Below are 20,951 nucleotides of genomic sequence, written 5' to 3' on the forward strand. Positions count from 1 at the left end.
TGCAATATGATATGAAAAAATGATTTTGTGATCTAATTGTTTTCAATCTTCACATTAAGAAGTATTATTCTGAAAATAAGAGCGTTGAATATAATATTTTAGAAATTGTAGAATCTACAGGATCTTTGATGTCATAAGTTATAGAACTATCATCTGCCAGCGCATTTACGTACCGATTGTTCGATCGGATCGGTTTTTGTTGGATCGATCTCGACCATCGATGAAAATGGCGACCGCGGCAGCAGCGCTACTCGACGAGTTGATGGGCAAAAATCGTAATGCCCTGCCAGATGAAAAGTTTTCGGGAATAAAATGGAATGATGCTGAGGTAAGCAATCTTTGTAGCACGTATTGATATATTTCTTACTGACCATTTTTGCAGAGTTGGAGCTAGGTGCGCCAACTTGTTCTGCTTTTCGCCTTTGGCTTTGAGCTGCCCTCCCTCCGCCTCCGGCCCGTGGAACGTGTGTAGGCCCTACTCACACAGTCATAAACATGACTTGCTGAGCACGGAGCAACGATTGCCGCATGGCGCGGCGTGGAAAGATTTCGTTGCTCCAACCTACACTACGCTGCCGCTCGCGGCTACACTACGACTACCGCGACTACGTACTAAATGGGACGTTTAAGATATAACGCAGAATTCATTCATTTAAAATCATGATTGTAGCACGGAAGTTGTGGTTCTGGTTCTGGTTCTGGTTGTATACTGCACACAACGCCCTGGTGGGCTATCACGGTACAGTGGTCGAGGTCATTTGCAGCACTCCAGCAGCAACAATTAAATCTTGAAGTGTGCTTTTTGGGTTATACTAAACACATCTATGTTTATATAGATCTGCTTTAAACTTGTCAAGGTTGTGGGCCGTTTTCACACTATCTGGTAGTAGATTCCACTCTGGAATAGTGCGAGTGTAGAGGGAATACTTAAGACAATCCTTGCTGAATTTAGGCCTCTCATAGGAAAATTCTCCATGAAGTCGACGAGTATGATAGATAGTTTCCTTTGTGGGTGAATTTCTCTACATTGTTTGGGATCAGTCCATGGGTTTCTTTGTAGATGGTTGTAAGTCTGGCTCTAATACGACGGTCTTCAAGGGTCTCCCATCCAAGTCTTTGGACCAGGGAAGACGAGCTGGTCTCTCTGTTGTAATTGCTGGTTACGAATCGTGCAGCTCTATTTTGGATTTTTTCAATTGATGATATGTGTACCTTGTGCTTGTGGTAAGGATCCCAGATGGCATGGCAGTATTCCAATCTTGGGCGTACCAGTGATTTATAAGCAATTGACTTAACTTCAGGAGGACAGCAGTGAATGTTTCTTCTCAAGAGCCCCAGCATGCTGTTTGCCTTGTTGCATATTTTGTGTATATGACGCGACCAGGTAAGATCTTTAGATATCTCGACTCCCAGATATGAGTAGTGTTCCACTTCAGCAAGGGGCATATCGTTCATCTTGTATGTGAACTTGGGAGGTTTGCGTTTGTGTGTAATACACATAGAGTAACATTTGGATTTGTTGAAATTCATTTCCCATTTCTTTTCCCAGGCCATGACATCATTTAGATCCTGTTGGAGTCTACATTGGTCTTCAGGTGACTTGATCTCCTTATAGATAATACAGTCGTCAGCAAAAAGTCGTATATCTGACTTAATTCCTCTGGGTAGATCGTTAATATAAACAAGGAAAAGGAGTGGCCCTAAAACTGTGCCTTGAGGAACTCCTGATAATGCACTTGTCAATGTAATGACTCACCCCACTACCCCCGGACATGGGTGCGTCATTTCCTCGTTTGGTCCGTCAAATTTGTGACCCAGGTGTGCGTCATTTTACCAGCTATGTCCGTCAAATTTTTGACCGAGAGGTGCGTCAAAATCCCATCATTGTCGTCAAATTTTTGACCGAGGGGTGCGTCATGGTACGTCACTTGGCTATGGAAAATAACACGCATTATTCTGAACCGAGGGGTGCGTCATGGTATGCACTTGGCTATGGAAAACTGCACGCATTTTTGCACGCTACCAGTACCGGATACACGTACGTACAGCGAGTGAATTTACAGTGAGCGCTTTCCCGCGGCGGCAAGTGAAAATCAAAGTCGGGAAGCGTTTTGGAGTAGGCCTAAAAAAATGCTTGCCCGAATCTGGCAAGCAAAATGATTTGAAAGCCACCCTTTCTCCTCACATTTTCTTTCCAACAAACTCATGAAATCACGCATACTCAATCTCAAGCCAGACGGACTGTTTAGCGACATAACGGTTTCAACCTCACAGTACTAAATAGTAAAATCAAAGATCGTATACGGAATTCCGTATAATACGATCTTTGGTATACCGTTGCGTGGTGCGTACTGCGCGTACCTGCAGTAGCAGGCAAGTCGAGTGTTTAATAGTGGTGCGCGACTCGCTCGCTAACGCTGTGCAATTCGCAAGTGAGCAGCGTGCTCGTTATTCTTCATCGAACGTACATCGTCCATGTGTTGCATTCAACCGGACTAGAAATGGCCGCGCACATACAGCGCATCTGCAGACAAGTCTTAGCCAGGTGACTATACGCTATGGATTGCATACACACATACATTCGGAATATCGTAGCAGCAGAGTGATGTACGGTGAATGACGGTACGGTGCTTACTGGGCCAGGGTAAGGGAAACTTGCCGAAACTTTGACAAATTGTGTTTACGAACCGAAAGAAAATCAAATTGCGTGAATAAAGCGTATGCAAAAATCCTTTCAGTATTTACGGGGTGCGTCAAATGTACCGAGGATGTCCGTCAAGAAAGTGACCTAGGTGTTCGTCAAAAACCCCGTGTTGTCCGTCAAAAAAGTGACTGTGGTGTTCGTCAAAAACCCCGTGTGGTCCGTCAAAAAGTGACTGTGGGGGTGCGTCAAAAACCCCGTGTGGTCAGTCAAAAAATGACCATGACGCACCCATGTCCGGGGGTAGTGGGGTGCGTCATTACATTGACAAGTGCATAACACTTTGGCCTCTGCGGATGACTTGCCATCCAGCACTACTTTCTGATGCCGTTGTGTTAAAAAATTTCTAATCCAGGTTAAGATGTTGTTTCTAATGCCCACACTGGAAAGTTTAAGTAGTAGGCGTTCATGTGGAACAGTGTCGAACGCTTTACTGAAATCCATGATGATCATATCCACTTGCCCCTTTGAGTCCAGAGTTGTTGCAAGATCGTTAATAAGACCAGTAAGTTGTGTTTCACAGGAAAGCCCTTTCCTAAACCCGTGTTGTTTGTCGAATAAAACATTATGTTGTTCAAGGTGGCATATTATATGATGATAGATAATATGCTCTAATAATTTACATGTAATTGAAGTGAGGGAGATCGGACGATAATTTGCAGGATTCGATCTATCACCTTTCTTGAAAAGGGGAGATACATTTGCATTCAGCCAGTCGTCTGGAAGTGAACCAGTAGACAAGGATTTGTTAAAAATCTTGGTTAAGACTGGAGCCAAGCTCTCTGAACATTCCCGCAGAATTCTGCCTGGGATTTCATCAGGTCCTGTTGCTTTATTTGGCTTGACATTGTTAAGGAGTTTTAATACACCGGAAACTGTGACATTAATTTCAGTAATATCAGGTATGTCCTCATAATTACATCTTGGCATCTCAGATTGATCTTCTGTAGTGAATACAGAACAAAACTGGTCATTAAGGGTGTTGGCCTTGTCCATTGGTAGGGTTGCAAGACTCCCGTCACTTCTCTTTAGAGTAGATACACCAAAAACCTCTTGTTTTGTGGTTTTGATGAAATTCCAGAATGGTTTTGTGTTGTTTTCCTTTAAACTCCCTCCTATGATGTCCCTAATATAACTCCTGTAGGCTTTACGAATATATCTATCAGTCTTACGTCGGTGGGTTTTGAATTTTTCCCAGCTTTCAGATGTTTTCAGTTTTTTAGCCCTTTTGTACAATCGCTTTTTCTTTCGTATATCCTTCTTAATGCTGTAATTTATCCAGGGGAGGTTACGTCTCGACGAACTTTCCTTAGAAGGGATGTACTTATTCATTGAAGAAATAATGATGTTCTTGAAACCTAACCAGATTTCATTGACATCATGACTTGCTATGTAATCAGGAGTGAGGAGCTCATCAAAAGCTGTAATATCCTTGGAGATGTCATCATACTTTGCCTTTTTGTAAAGGAAGATTTATCGTCTGGGTGGTCTCACAAATTTTGGTTTGATATCTGCTTCGATGATTACCACATCATGATCACTGATACCTCCAGTAACTGTGACATTTTTCACAAAAGACGGACTGTTTGTGAAGCACAAGTCTAATATGTTCTTTTCTCTAGTTGGTGTAAGAACCTTCTGGTGTAGGTTGTGATCCTGTGTTATTTCAATCATGGCTTTACTGGGAGCTGGATAAGATCCTCCACTGACAAATGCAGAGTTTTCCCAGTCAACGTGAGGTAAATTAAAATCCCCTAGTAGCCAGATGGATGCTTGTCTTGGGATTTTGTTTAATGCGATATCAAGTTGCCTGATATAATCTTCCTTAGTTGACTGAGGTCTGTAAAATACACCAATAAACACGGGGCTAATACCTTTAACGTGTATGCTTGCCCAGACTGATTCAGTTCCAGTTTCTAAATTCTTTTCCTCCGAGGCAATTAAAGTATTTTTAATAGCTAGGAATACTCCTCCGTGAGCATCAGTAATTCTATCTCGCCGAAAAACTTGATACTGAGACGGAAAAATTTCCCCGGATGCTATACCACTGTGTAGCCAAGATTCAGTTCCCACAACGATATCCGGATCTTCAGTTTCAAGGAGCAGGAGGAAACTGGCTGCTTTTGAACAAATACTTTGACAGTTGACATTTATAATTTTCAATAACTTATGCTTTAGTCTGGAGGATTCCTTTGCCCTTGGGCTAGAGCTAAACTTAGGTGATCCAATTCCACTGCCATTTAGAGCACTAGAGCTGGGTCTGGATCCAGTGGGAGATGAAAATCCACTGTTTGTAGGCCTACTTGTGTTCAGATTGTCTTCCGGTTCTGCTGAACTAGGTACATCTGATGATGAAATACTTCCTGTGCTTGAGTTTAAATCATGTAGTATTTCAAAACTATTTGAGAGTTCCAGAGCAGCATTAGAACTTCCAAAACTATATTGATCAAAGCTAGGCAGGCCACATTGACAGCAGATCCAAGAATATGAGTCATGTTGGGCCAGAATATTATAAATATCTTCGTTTAAGGCTAAGCATTCACGATGATACCAAATTTGACAATTGTCACATTGAATGGCTTGTTGGCCCCATTTAGCTGCTTTGGAGCAGATGCCACATGGGTATTTTGGCACATATGGACCGGGGTTTACTGCAATGTCCCCACACAGTAAAACAAGAAGGCACAATTGAGTCTTGAGACTGAAGTTTTGTATTGTCACCGAGTTTGTAATAAATCTGTTTGATTTGTAGGTAGAACTAACAAATAAAGAAGCATGGAACGGACTCACCAAGGAGCCTTGGTCAGTTGATGTATATGCAGTCAAGGTTGACGACCAGTGATGCTGACGATGACCAAAATATTTTGGGCTGTCGATGTTTGCAAGGTTAGGTCCAGGTCTAGGTGCGATGAAGATCCACCAGAGCAGGACAATGGTAGTGAGGAGTGTTGAGCAGTATGATGATATTCTTAGCAGACCCATATTTAATTCAAAATTCCAGCTAATTAAAATCAAAGTTGAAGCAAGATGGCGGCACAAAATGGCGATTCAAGATGGCGATTCAAAATGGCGGTACAAAATGGCGATTTCGTAGTTGAAAAATGATCCTTCGTTCTATTCTGGTATCAAAACATGGCCTTGAAATTCTTAAAAAATCATTGAAATGCGCACAAGTCAAATCACTTTCAAACTATCTAAATTTTATTATTCAGACACAATAAAGATAGCGCTATATTTCGCCGAAGAATAACAGCTAAAAATTCCACGAACAACCACAAGTAGATAAAATGTCCACGCTGGAAGGGCACTGGCGTTAGCTAACTAACTGGCTCATCACACAATAATCAATACGTGTGTATCCGTGTGTATGTAGGTAGGTGGTAACCACGATGTATGCGTTGCACGAGCGGGTGCGGGGAAGCATTGGCGGGTAGCAGGATGGTGTAGCGTAAAGGTGATATGGCTGCCTGTACCGATCCGAACGCGGGAAACTCAAAAAACTGAACTCAAAAATCCTCCTTCCTGATGCGAGAAGAACATCAAAATTCCAGTTCACAATGATCTTGACGTCTTAAGGTAGTAAAAAATGCTTAAAACTCGCAAGAAAGGTGAACACAAAAAACAGAAAAATAAGCTAAAAATCCTAAAGGACGGGAGCTCAAAAATTTGATGCTGCTGCTACGCGTGACACTTGACAGTTTACCGTTGCGTTCCGTTGTGTGCCAATGCACAGCATCTTGATATTGGCATATATTAAGGGTAGCAATTATTCCCTCTGCTTTCTGAAAGCAGTTGGTCCATTGCTCTTTCATAGACATAATTCTAGAAAAGTGCATTTTTGTTGAATTTACTTTATATTTTCTTAGTATTGTTGTCCACTCTATTAGTCTCCTCATCCAGCGGCTCCAACACCAAAACTTTAAAAATTCATAACTTTGGCATCGATTGTCCGATTTTCCTCAAACTTTCACTGATGTGTTCTACTAATGTTGCTGCTTTCACTCAATCCACATTGTTCTTTGGGTTTACCTTCCCTTTAAGTAGTCATCAGTACTAAATAGTGCAGACTCCAACCCCAAGCACCTTCTGATCGGGAGATTCTCCCGCCTGAAACCCCAGGGCCCTAGCAAACGGGAGACTCCAATTTGATCATGTGCGCGAAGTTCCTTGCGGCCGGGGTCCAGGGCCCGCTCAAGGACCCTGGAAGCTCTTGGGTTCTAGATGCTCTCTCGTGCTATCTAAGGCTTATTTTTCAACATACAATGATATTAAGTAAGAAATCATTTCAAGCGGGAGAACGGGAGATTTTGCAAAAATGGGTTTTCGGCGGGAAATCTCCCATCGAAAACAGGAGAGTTGGAGTCTCTGATAGTGTGCCATTGCGTGACGGGGCGTAAGTGAAACGCCTGCGACATGCAGTTGACAGGTTGATGCAGGTCTGTTCACGAGTGTTGACTTGAATTCTATTAAAGTTGTGAATTTAATTTTAGAGTTCTATTTGGAATAAATAGACATGTACTTTCGCACCTTCTCGTTAATTGATCTCCAAACGTGCACAAACTCACTCTAACATTAAATATCCAACAACCACGACTAGTAGTTGAGTAAAAACCACAGTTTTTGGCCGGCCTCCAGATCAGAATTCGGACACTTGACTTATCACTTATCACAAGCCAGCAAATTCTACTGTCACAACACATGCACTTCACATAGTTTCACATATGGGCACACTCGTTCACCACAGAAAAGTGCCTGTGTCACCTTCAAAAATCCATCTAACATCCCATATTTCGCCATCAAAAACGCAGAATCGGCGCAACTTTTCCAAAGAGCGCGCGGATTTGTAGGTCCCATGTCAAGAATCGGGGTTGCCAAAAAGTGTTAAAAATTAAAAAATTACGCTGTTCTGTTGCGAGATTTTTCACTTATCTCAAGCTCAGAGTGTGATGGTGTCTTCAAAAACACAAAAGAAAAACAAAATTTTTGTACGTGCCGATGCAGAATAAATGTACAGGGGCTGAATGCAAGTGCTGACTCACCAGAATTCGGACACAAAGGGGCGCCGCAACATCTGGGATGCAATCTTCCGCCAACAAGGTATGGCGCGCGCTCATTTTCAGCGGCCTTGCATACGTATTGACATTGAATGTGCACAGCGTTGTCCGAATTTTGGAGCTGCTGTCCGAATTGTGAGGACTTTATCAAGGTGATAAAATTTGGGGATTTTGTGAAATTTTATGATGTATTTAACAAAATCAATATTGGGAAAAAGTAGTTTGATATATTTAACATACATTGTTATAGATATAATTTTATATGTATTATTTGAGTGGAACAAGTATTGCAGAAAAGCTTAAGTGTCAGAAAACTGGTAGTTTTACGCAAAACCACCAGTAGACTTTTGCATCGATTGTTTGCATGCTAACCTGTTTCCAGGTTAGCATGACTGTACATATTACAGTGTCGGGGCGATCGTTAACGGCCCGACACTGTACAGTCATGCTAACCTGGAAACACTGTGTAACACCCCTAAAAGGGTATAGGGGCTAGAATGATGAAAGAATGAGGAGAAACAAGTCGTTGGTTGTGGTAGCAGCATCTATGCATGGAATCGCACATTTATTGCTCTCATAAAAGTCACAATCAGACAATTAAGTATTGACAAACACTGCAGAGCAATCAATGTGTAACAAAACAATAATAATCTGTTCTCAGTTTAACACATAAATACACACGAGCTCGATGTAACTGTAGCCAAATCTGTCATAAACAGTGTTTCCACTTAATACATGAGCTGCATACTGACACTCGTAACCAATAATCAGTAGAATATCTGAACGTCAATGACTGTAATTCTAACAAACTATTGTCTGATTTCATTCTCCTTCTCTTTTCATCAATGATATGTTCATAATATATTCTAATATCTTCTTTATACAAGTAACTAGTGATTCCCGCCTGTGCTGAATTCTCATTACAATACAAGTCTCACATCTGTTCAAATCTTTCTTCCGAATAATATCAATTCTTATCAGTTTGAAGTGTATGAACACATCTGACCTTTTCTTTACATGAGTAAGATAATTCTAAATATTAATTGTAGAGTTTGCCTAATCAAACAGTCTTCTCATATAATAATTCCCAATAATATTACCCATTTAGTATGAGTCTTCATACTAAAGTATAAAGCTAAACTATGACTCAAACAATTATATTTATTCCACAACCATTAACAAATATTTCTCCTAACTACTTCATCTAACGTTTTTCCCATAAAGGGAACATTGGGAATAACTAACTTTTCTGCTTGATACTCTTTCTTCAGATAAATTTCTACAACAACTCACTCACTAGTACAGAGCCAGCAAGCATAAACTGAGGGAGGAAGTCTATAAACTCTTTTCTTAACAAAGAGCACCACGGCCCTTGCCTTCATGTATACATTAAACTTCCCTTATACCTGTAAGTTTGCTCATCTCTGTGAGCTGGGGGGACAACATCTCGCTGGAGACTGTACTAACATACAGCATTTCCTGTCCCCTTGATAGTCTATAATGCAGACCACAGCTATATATACACTTTAGTCTTCCTTTCTATCAATGTATCCCTACTAACAAAACCTACTCTTAAATCCTATCTGTGACTTAACATCAATAACATATCTATATAATGTGCCTGAAGATCTTAGCAGATAAAGACACAAATGACATACAACTATATACATGCATAGTAGTTAAATATTCCCTCACTTGTAGCGGGTCTGAATAATTCAGACTAGCTACACAGGTTGGCAGTCCCATCTACTGACCATAAAACTCGTAATCTCTGCCTAGTCAGTGACTGCATCTATTCAGTCTCTCACACAGAACAATAGCCTAGACCCCATCCATGGGCAGAGTGATAAATGTACTGGTACTCTAAATGCTGCATCTAGGCATGAAACAAAGGACCAGTTCTCAAGCCAGTGCCCCATGGTATAAACCATGTGTGTACACCTGTATTGCAGGGTGCAATGTACATTCACAACCAAAACTTGCTTCTAGGTCTCTATATACATTAGCTACAAACTAGACATCCTCAAAAACCATGTACAAATTATATACAAATTACACACTCAGAATGTATATCTCATCATGTGCAACAAACCACCACCAGATACATATTCATTCATCACTGGTAAATCAGAATTAGCATAGTAGCAACACTGAAACTCAATAATATATATACTCACACAGTTACTATGCCATACAATGCTTTCTGACTGAAGTGTTCTCTCAAAGTAAATCTTATCCTTGAAATGAACATATATCAGTGTATTCCCAAGAATACACATTTCAATGTTAAATGAATAACATTCCTTATTGCAATAACATTACAAATATATGAAATCAGAATGAGAAGAGACTTACCTAGAATGATGAAAGAATGAGGAGAAACAAGTCGTTGGTTGTGGTAGCAGCATCTATGCATGGAATGGCACAAAGGCTGCTGTCACTTCCTGCCACTGCCTCTCCTCACCCAAACTCCTTAGACTCTTCCATTCTCTAATAGGGAGGGGTTATGTAATCTGGGAGGGGGTGCCTCTTATCAAAGTGTAAGGAAGCATGTGTTGTAACCCTTTAAGGTAAGTAATTTAAAAAAATGGGGGGGGGGGGGCAATTTCCATATCAATCCCAGAATCACAACTGAACTGCACATTACTTGAATATGAGACCATTCTGAAGCAAATAATTTTCACACAACAATAGATATATAGTGTACTCTTAAATGAATCCCACAAGGATTGGAACAATCATCTCCCCAGCATTCCCACTGATTCCCACTGATCAGTTACTAGCCACCCCGTCTAAGCATGTCCTTCTGCATAAGTGTACCAAATTTGGGAAGAAAATATTAAAGCACTCTCAAGTTATAGCAAAATTTGTGAACAAAGGTATATAAAAACACATTTTGAGAAAATGGCCATTGAAAATGAAGATGTCATTTTCAAACAGTAAAATACATGAAAAAGTTGCATTCGCCATACTTCAACACACATTTGACCTCAAAGTACAGGCAGATGTCATTTCTAGCAGTATATAGACATAGATATCCCTTCAAAATGTATAATTTACTTAATGTACTTTTACAAACATATTTTGTCAAGAAATTAATATGATTTGAACCCACAAAAAGACAGTATAATGATTATATTCAGTGTTTATCACACTGTAGTCCCACCTATGGAGTTTTGAAAAAGCGTTCCTCCATTGCAAAGATGTGCCTTCAATAGGATATCAGAAAAAAGGAATTTTAACCACTTTTACTGTATATTTTTAGTGTAGAAGCTACTGAATATTGAAGGTAAGAACCTAAAATATCACTTAAAAGTAAAAACAGAGAATTGGAAAATTTTTCAGTTTTTGGTGTAGTGCCCCCTTAAAATGATGATCGATGGTCATCCGACGTGAACACAGATTCGTAGGTTCCCTGTACTTGTAATTATGTACATACCTGTATATCTCCATTCTAGTACATTCAGGCTTTTGAATATGTGCAGCTTTTGAAGTATGAACTAAGAAACCAAGGAAGTACATGTTATACATATTTGGGCATCATTTTCAAAGACATTGATTCTGAGCAATGGTTTATTTTCTTTCAGGTGTGCAAGCACTACTTGGTGGATTTCTGTCCCAATGAATTATTTGTAAATACTCGGTCAGATTTAGGTAAGTGTGGCATCTTTTAACCCTGCTATGATCACCATCTTAAAATACTGTGACATTTAAAACAAACTTTTAATCAATGGTAAAAACAGAGTCAACCTTATCATGAGAATATATTTTAGAAGCTATCATTATTGTGACATGATGCCTGCTACAGCACTCCTCAAACTAGCTTTGTGTGAGGACATCAACCATCTATTATATATATGTAATTGTAAATAGCTAGAATAACCTATTGTAGCTTCACAAGAGCTATAATGATTTTGAACTGTGCAGAAGTTGTGTTTACTAACATTCTTTCCTTGGTGACTTGGTCTTCATTGCGTTTGATATAATTCTTGCTTTCGGGACAGATACATGTACATGCAGAAAGTGACAAACACCATGCTGCAACAGTTTGAACTGTCTATGGTACCACTCAATAAACTGCAAGATGCTGCTTTGTTGAAATTAAAAACTAAACAGGAAGTCAAGAATAATTATTTATCAATGCTGAATAAATCAATTTTGTACTTACTTTAAATGTGTTTGTGACTCCAGGCATACTACACAGCAATCATGATTATGATAAGTTTGTGTGTGCTTTGCTGTATCTGTAGACTGTAGTTGACAACCTTAATTATCTCAATTGAATGAGAATAACAATATCAATGCTTTTTCTTAATTTTCAGGTCAATGTGAAAAGATCCATGATGATCATCTCAAGAAAGAGTAAGATAAACACAATACCCTTAGAAATAAAAGAAAATAGATAGAAAGAAAGATATGAATGAAATCCAGTTTGTCTTTATTTGGATTCTGAATCTACGAGACCTACTAGATTTTAAAGCCATTGATGTTATGTGCGAGAAAAAAATGAAAGTTATGAGAAAATGCCCTTCTGAGTTATGCTTTGAATTTATGTGGTGCAATGCATTTGAATAAAACTTACTACCCACATCTGTAGAAAGCTGATAAACTTTCTATGTATAGACTGAAGCTCATTTGAAGAGTACATGAAGAGAAAACATGGTCAGCTTAACATTCTTTGACATAAACACAAAAGTACTTGCAAGCATTTGAACGACCTTGTATGACAATGCACTGAAATTAATCATTCTCATTGCTCATACAAAGGTTAATATCCATTGTGGTGCATTATACCTCTCCTTTTTGTAATTTTCCCAGTCTGAATGGTCTAAAAAACCAGTTTTGTCACCAATTGTTTCAGTACCAAACCTGTATTATAGTTACTTGAAAAGGCTAACTGTATTGTGCCAATGAAATTACTTCTTTGTTTGGAAAGCATTGTTAAATCTCAGTCATATTTCTTTTCTTCTTGATTTAGGTACAAAGAGAGCAGTCGGTTCCAGAGAATGGGCTATGAAGAGGGCTTCATGCAGTACTTGCAGCAGATCATGAATGATGTCGAGAAACGTATCAAGAGAGGTCACTCCAGACTGGCTCTCAACAGCAACAGACCCAACGTATGCATGTTTTTAAAATAATAATAATAATAATAATATGTGTGAATGTGACTGTGTGTCAGTTTGTGTGTCAGTGAAGTGTATTCCCAAGTTATGTTTGCCACATCAGTTTGCTGAACAGCATTACCGAGACAGGACAGTTGTTTATATCACCATTCACTCTTTGACAATTTCCGGAAAGTTATTACCTCTGCCAAGGAGGTTATATTTTTTTACCCATGTTGGTTGGCTTGTTTGCTTGTTTGTTTGTCTGTCAGTTTACAAAGTAATTCCAAAAGTTGTGAATGGATTTGAATGAAACTTACAGGTAATGATTAAAGTGACACAAGAAATGGATGATTTAATTTTGGTAGTGATCTTTGAAGTTTAATGAATTTTTGAAGGACTATTTTTTTTTTCTTTTGGCATATAGGGTCAATAAACTTGGGAGTTCAAGCTGCGCAGTATATGTGAGGTTTGCGTATTATGTGCACTAGAGCGCATGCCCTGCTCTAGGCACTGCGCAGCGGGAAGCTGATGAGTTAAACACAAGACTTCTTTATCATTGGAAATATTGGGCAATTTTCAGCATGCTGTATATGGGTGAAAATGAGCTGCTAGGCAGAGGTCTGGGCTCTCCGAGTGCTTTTTATGCCTCCGCCACGAAGTGTCGCCGGAGGCATTATGTTTTTGGGTTGTCCGTCTGTCCGTCCGTCCGTCCGTCCTTCCGTCTGTAATCAATTTTGTGGACAGCGTATTAAACTAAAAAACTGTTTGAGGTATCCTAATGAACTTTGGCATGTATATGTATGAGTGGGCGAAGTTGTGCCTATTAGATCAACTTTTTGGTGCACATGCTCAAGGTCAAAAGTCAAAAGATCAAAGTCAAATGCTCAAAATTTTACAATTTCCCCCATATCTATGCAAAACCTGAAGGTATTTTCTTGAAATGTAGTGCATACATGAACTACCAACCAAAGATTCTCCAGAGAGAGTTTCGGGTTGTGAGATCAAAGGTCAAAGGTCAAGTGAAAATGTTAAAATTTCACATTTTTCTCCATATCTCACAAATGGCTCAATGTATCTTCATGGAACTTAGTACATATGCATGTACTGACTGTCAGTGATTATCTAGGTAATTTAGGGGCCATGGGTCAAAGGTCAGGGTTCAAAGTTCAAGGTCAACTCAAAATTTCACTATTTCCCTCTCATCTATGCAATGCCTTCAGGATTTTTCTGGAAACTTAGTATATGCATGTATTACCCAATAGAGATTCTCTTAGAAGTTTTTTGCCGAAAGGTCTAAGGTCAAAAGGTCAAAGGTCAAGTGAAAGTGCTTAATTTCACTTCTTCCTTAGAGTTATAAAAGGGTCAAAAGTCAAGTAAAAATCCCCAAATCCCCAAATACCTACACTCTTAGACAATATAGCCATTCATCCAATTAAACATAGTTCAAGGGAAGTGAACATTCAACACATTTGTGACAAACATGTCATTTTAGTATTTTGTCAATGATGTGAAACTCATCACACATTGTCAAGACATTGTACTATAGACCCATTAGGAGAACCATGCATTATGGTGGAGGCATACCAGTCGCCATAGCGACATTTTTAGTCTAGTTTAGCATTATTACCATCATCATCACGGTCATGCTATTAAAGATTCTTTGCTCTTTCCAACCCCCAGCTCACTGCACCGAGCCGAGGCGGAGAGGAGGAACAGATCCGCATCCTGACGGAGAGAATCAAGAGCCTGCTGGAACAAGTGGAAGAATTGGGCTGCGAGGGGCGGGTGGAGGAGGCCGAGAACATGATGAAGATGTGCGACAAACTCACCCAGGAGAGGGCTGAATTGCAGGCTGTGAGTGCACACTAGATGAGGATGCTATTCCATGTACGATTTGACCCAAATGGATGAGATAGCATCAGATGTGTCTTACATTGAATATTCCATTGCACTGGACATTTTAAAAAGGGAAGTTATATATTTATGGACTAAATCACAATAATCACAATAATGTGATATGAGAGATAAGATTGTATAATATGTAATTCAGATTGCAAAGCAATAATCAGTTTTATGGTATTCACTATCAATCCGAATAACTTGTCATTCTTGATCAAATGCAAGTTTTTGATACAAAGTTGAGGTGTTAGTGTTGTGTTTGGATCTGTTTAGTTTACAGAGGTACGTTCAATGAAGTATTGTGGCACACAGTTGAATATATTTTGGTGAGCACTTTATTTGAGAGGTGTCTTACAGCATGACCCCTCTCTTCGAGCGTCAAATTCTGAGTCTTCTTGCATGTTACAATTCTCTTCATACATTGAATTATTCACATTGGCTACAACATACTATGAATGGGTGAATGGGTGAATGGGGGTTAAGTCTTCATGTTAATGAAGGGTTTTCAATTAGGCAAAACTTTGGTTGTTATAGGAACCAGGCAGGACTAGTTTTAGGAAGGAGGTAGTGTTCTTGGATTTTGACTTGACAACAATTCTCATCAATCAATCAATGGGGGAAGGGCAGGATATTTGGGCTGGACTCAGCCTGGTGGTAAATTAGATGGAGCTTAAACAACATTCACCGTTCTGTTAGAATACTTGAGAGATGATGAAGGTCGGTGACTTACTGGATGAGGTGGAGAGAACTGTATACGCCGAATATTTCGCGAGGTTTTTATTTTCGCGAATTTTGCGAGTCAGCTGCTATTTGCGAAATTAAAAACACGCGAAAATATTGACTCTGATCCTGATATGAATGTGACGGACGCGTACACATTTCTCCGTTCAGTACAGGACTCCACAATTGTGAATTTAACCACTCGCGAAATATATGGCGTATACAGTATTGGTAGGGGTCATTGACTGGCCAGAGGTGAACAGATATATCCTGTCACCATAGTGGAATGGGGAGCAGGCAGTGACAGCTTTGTGTATCATTTCACAACATTAGTTCATTGTTAGCGATTGATGGTGTAACAAACATCCTCAGTTTATCCAAATCTGCACAGGTTGAGCCAGAACATGAAAAAGTTTTGCCTGCCAGTTGTCCTATTAGGATTTAGAATAGGAAGGAACTAACTGTGTGGTTGACATTGTATCTGCAGGCATCTGAGGAGGCGTTAGATACAATCCTGTCTCAGGAAAAGCAGATGGAGGTTTGTGAAGTCTGCGGTGCCTTTCTCATCGTTGGTGACTCCCAGACCAGGGTGGACGACCATCTGATGGGCAAACAGCACATGGGATTTGCCAAGATCAAGTCAACTATAGAGGAGATCAAGGTAAGACCTTGTTTTACCTTTACTCAAGTCATATTTGTTTGTGCTACAGTACACTGTTTTCTGTTAAAGGTATTGCTTACCATAGCAGTGATTGTATAGCAGTGGGAGCAGTGATTTAAAAAATGTTTGAGTTATCACATTTGATGCTTATGTGTGAGTCAGTTGTATCACAAAACATCCTACCATACAAAAATTTCCAAAAAAAAAAAAGCCTTACAGGGTGTGTACAGTTCTGGTTGAGGATTTAGCTTTTAAAGTTTTTGCGGGATATTCAGAAACCACTCTATGAGATGTCAAAGAGCATGCAATTCTAAGGGGTATCAAAAGTTTATTTGATGCAAATCGGATTTGAAATGGCTGAGATATCCAAAAACAAGGTGAAACAAAGAGATCCCAATAAAATGCGTGGCCTGTCGCCTTTTGTTATTATCACTTTTTGGGATATCTCAGCCATTTGAAAACCAATTTTCATCAAATAAATGTTGAATCTTTCTTAAAATTACATGCTCTTTCATATTTCATAAGAGGTTTCTCATTATCTCACTTAGGAATGTTCAAAACATGAATCCCAACCTGAACCAGTACTGTACAGTCCCTTTAAATATAAGGAAATATCACTATATTTCTCAATAAACCATTACTGTAGATGATATATTCTAGAAACAGTTTGTTCATATTTTGTATATTTAACACTACTTAACATTGAATATACTGATAAACATTTTTACATTGGTTGGTTCTACCCCTAACTCACATTTTAGGACAATTTTTAAGCCCTAAAGCTAGGTTTTTGTATCATCTGCAAATGGTAAATGATGCCTTTAATGCTGTTGTTTTTAGATCAAATAATTTCACAATAATAAATAGTGATACTCTCATGCTAATGAAACATGATTTTATCTGAACATTTGATGCAAGAAATACATGCAGTCATGAATCCTCCAGACAAGTTGTGCAAGAAGGGTATTTCCTGAACATCATATGGCATTTTATATGTGAGAATCTGGTTTGTGATTCATGCAGTTTGAAAAACAAAGAGTTGCACGATAGACCCTATACTCTTGTGTACCTCATTTGTTGCAGTTAAGAGCACCTTTATATATCTATATTTCATTTTTCTGAATTTCCTATTCTTTTGATTTTGTCTTCATTTAACTCAGAACAAGAAAAACAAGGAAATCTTGGACCGGGAAGAGAAAATCAGAAAAGAAAGGGAAGACAGGGAGAAAGAAAGGGAAAAGGAAAGAGAAGAAAAAAGACGTCGGGAAAGAGAGAAAGAAAAAGAAAGGGAAAGAGAGAGGGAAGAGAGACGAAAGGAAAGGGACCGACAGAGAGAAAAGGAGAGGTCTCGAAGGAGGTCTCGTTCCAGATCTAGGGATCGTAGAAGAAGTCGTTCTCGTGATCGTCGTCGCAGCAGGTCCCGGGAACGCCGTCGTAGCAGGTCTCGGGATCGCAAGCGCAGCCGCTCACGGGATCGCAGGCGCAGCCGGTCACGGGATCGCAGGCGGAGCAGGTCTCGTGACCGCAGGAGGAGCCGGTCCCGCGACAGGAGGCACAGCCGCGACCGCGACGACCGCCGAAGAGACAGGAGTCGCTCCAGAGATCGCAAGCATGACCGCAAGAAGGAGAGCTCTCACGACAAGCACAGATCCAGTGAATCAAAGGAGAAGAGCGAGAGAAGGTCAAGGGAGCGGTCACGTGGCCGGTCACGTGAACGATCACGTGACAAGAATCATGATGATGAGAGGGACAGGTAAGATAGTCAAATTTTTTAAAAAATATATTCTGTATGATAGTAATGAAGCATGACATGGAATAGAATGTGGTGTGGAAATATAAACATGAAAACAGACAAAAGAATTTTTTCATTATCTTATGCTGTTCACACAATATCATGTTACAAGTAACTGATATGTGGACAAGAGGCAAAATGAAGAACATGCAGAATTTCTCTGACTTGACTAAATGCACAAACTTAGTCACATGAAAATTTACCCTTTTACATCCTTTCGCATCTCTAAAAATGATAACACGAGATTTAAAAAGCTGTCTGAAGCAAATCTATTAAGAATCTAATCAATTTGAGCATGTAACTCTGCGTATTATTATACATCACAAGAAATGTGTGCCACTTTGTTAGAATAACAAGTTATTCATTCTCTCACTGCATGTCTTTGTTTCATGCCTTTTACATTATCCCCCCCCCCCCCCATTTCAAATAGAAGACGCAGTCATAGCAAGGAGAAGTCTGATCGGGGGAAAAGGAGTACCAGTGAGAAGGCCAGGTCAAGATCAAGGTCAAGATCGAGGTCAAGGTCAAAGTCTCAGTCCCGGGATAAGTCAGAGCATAATCATAGAGATGATGACGCAGTCACCGGCGATGAGAAGCCTGTGCATCAGGATGAAGAGGGTAAGATTTTAATGTAGGAACCTCTGTGTAGAACCATGAACTGATGGAGTGATTATTGCTCGAGATTCATATGTTGAATGCATAGTTTCACTTTTGTAAGTGTGATTGATTGAATCATTGCAGTCTATTTTTTTTTTTGTCTTTCTTTTTTTGCTGTTGCTAGAAAGATTTTGCAAGGAAACAGAACTTTACACTTCAGTGACAGGAAAGTTTGGCTAGAGAAAGATCCGTTGTGTGTGTAACAGAAGATGAGAGTATTTGCATAATGCCCTTTCAGATTTTCAGGAAAAATATATGATGTGACCTTGCTGTGCAAGGCGAGGAGTTGAAATACACCAGTCATGAATAAGTCTTTACTTTATTTCCTTAAATCAGCAGATATTTGACTTGTTCTGATATCATCCCGTGACTGTAATTTCAACGTTCTGGACAGACTGGAAAGTTAAGTTGGCTTCTTGGAAATGGGGTATTGAGAATGAGGGAAATTTCCAACTCAGTTTGAGTAACAGCGTTTGGAAATACCAGTAGGGCTTTCCTTGTGTGGTGGCCTTTGCTTGGGTGTGTATGCTGATAATTTTGAAAAGACAGTCTTAATGTTTACTTTGTGTATTGAGAAGTTACTCTCATCCACTGCATGACTTTGCTATTGGTGGAAATAAGGGAGTTCCTTGAATTACAGGTTATCCTCCAAGGCATCTGTGTTGAATGTACCAGGTGCTGATTTGTATTCCAATTAAAAGAAAAATTAGTTGTATACATTCATTTCTTCATTCATTAATTCATTGACTTATGTTTGCAGAGACCAAGATGGATACTGACGTTCCAAGCCAGCCCAATGAAGACAAAGATGTGGATCATGATGCTCGAGATAGCCTAGAGAATGAAGATCCAGCCGACGGTATGAAGGAGGAGGAAGAGGAGGCAGAGGCCAAGGAAGAAGTGCCGGCGTTTTAACCCCTCAAGGTGACTCTTGTTACCGCAACAGGTGAGTGACCCCTCCTCCTCTCCAGTGGTCCCAGAACATCATTCCATCAACATTTCTTCAGACCATGAAAAAGCCATACATTGCTGTCATTCAAAACATCCAACTTTTGTCTGAGAGCTTACCCCTGATCATTTATAGTTTGTCAAAGAGAAGCCTGAATAAAAAAAGAAGAAATACCCCCTCTCCCTCATGGAAATAAAGAAAAAACAAACAAGGGTAGCATATTATCAACCAGTGCATTATCTCATGTCCTGTTATGTACTAATCAACCCAAACTTGACACTTGTCGTTTGATGAGAATGTTGTGTCTTGATATGAGTAATGTTTCTCCAGGTACAGTATGCCCCATTACTGTAGCGCCGCCTCTGACTTGCTCAGAATACAACAATCGTTCTTGGATCCTCACACACTTCCCTCCAGCATAGATCAGAGGTATGTGGAAGTGAGGAGCGTGTTGATCGGTGCCCATAATGGATGGGCACGTTCATGCGAGATTTGACGAAACTGCCTTGTCATCCAGCTTGCTTTCTGATTTGACGCATTGGGTACTAGTATGATGACAATGCTTTGTTTTGTTTGAGCAACACAGCATCTTCTGGTGTGTCCTACCAGGGAGAGAGATCAGGATTTATGAAAATTCTGAAATCTGACTAAAAGACCTTTTTCTGATCTATGATTTGGTACAAGCTGACAGTAGCTGTAAGGTTATAGACATTACAACCAAAAGCAAAAACAAAAACAATAACAAAATAATGACAACAACCCATAATGACAGGCTGTCAAATACAAATTCATTTATCATAAAAAAGTAAAGAAGTATCTTTGTGCTTAGAACTTAAAGACTCTTGAATGTCATGAAGTGAATATTCACAATCTCAAACACAGATTTTCACACCAGTCATACCCCATGCCATTTCAGGAAGCAAGATCTCATGTGATAAGCGTTTTTAGACGATAATGTATTCTAATCCAACTGAAGCTCCCATCACATGCCTATACCCTCGTAGTGCTTGTAGTAATAATTCATTACAGCCATTAAGATACTCAATCATGTGAGAGGATATCCAATTGTACTGATGTATTGCTGTTGTAGAAAAGCATGTCTTCACTTAGCATTCATGTAGTTATTGTTGTCTCAGAGGACATGAAGTCAGCTAGTGGAAATTCAGTACAAATAAAGGAAAATTAGATATGGAGCAGAAAAAAGGTTCAATGAGTTATATTGTTACCCCAGCAAAATACAATTTTTGGTATGGATTTTCCATTTTTTTGCACATATATTGTAATGATGCACTTATCCTCTGGGTTATGTAGACATTCATGTATTTCAAAGTGCAGATAGTAACATGTGGAATCGATTGTTGAAGTGATTTGGCAATACCTGAATTTGCCGTATTGTATTGAACTGTACATTTT

At 39.5% G+C, this 20,951-nt stretch overlaps 1 protein-coding gene across 1 annotated transcript; it reads left to right on the forward strand.

The window, feature by feature from the left end:
* Positions 1–226: 226 nt before the first annotated feature.
* On the forward strand, positions 227–19,504 carry LOC139733600 (uncharacterized). Its single transcript, XM_071644412.1, has 9 exons — positions 227–328; positions 11,343–11,409; positions 12,078–12,117; positions 12,734–12,872; positions 14,541–14,714; positions 15,967–16,140; positions 17,301–17,893; positions 18,363–18,550; positions 19,350–19,504. Exons 1-9 carry the CDS (start codon positions 227–229, stop codon positions 19,502–19,504), a joined length of 1,632 nt encoding a protein of 543 aa, XP_071500513.1.
* Positions 19,505–20,951: the final 1,447 nt, after the last annotated feature.

The sequence above is a fragment of the Diadema antillarum genome, unplaced genomic scaffold, assembly GCF_040938485.1.
Source record: "Diadema antillarum isolate AM-2024a unplaced genomic scaffold, OU_Dant_1.0 seq00000484_RagTag, whole genome shotgun sequence".
Taxonomy (NCBI): Eukaryota; Metazoa; Echinodermata; class Echinoidea; order Diadematoida; family Diadematidae; genus Diadema; species Diadema antillarum.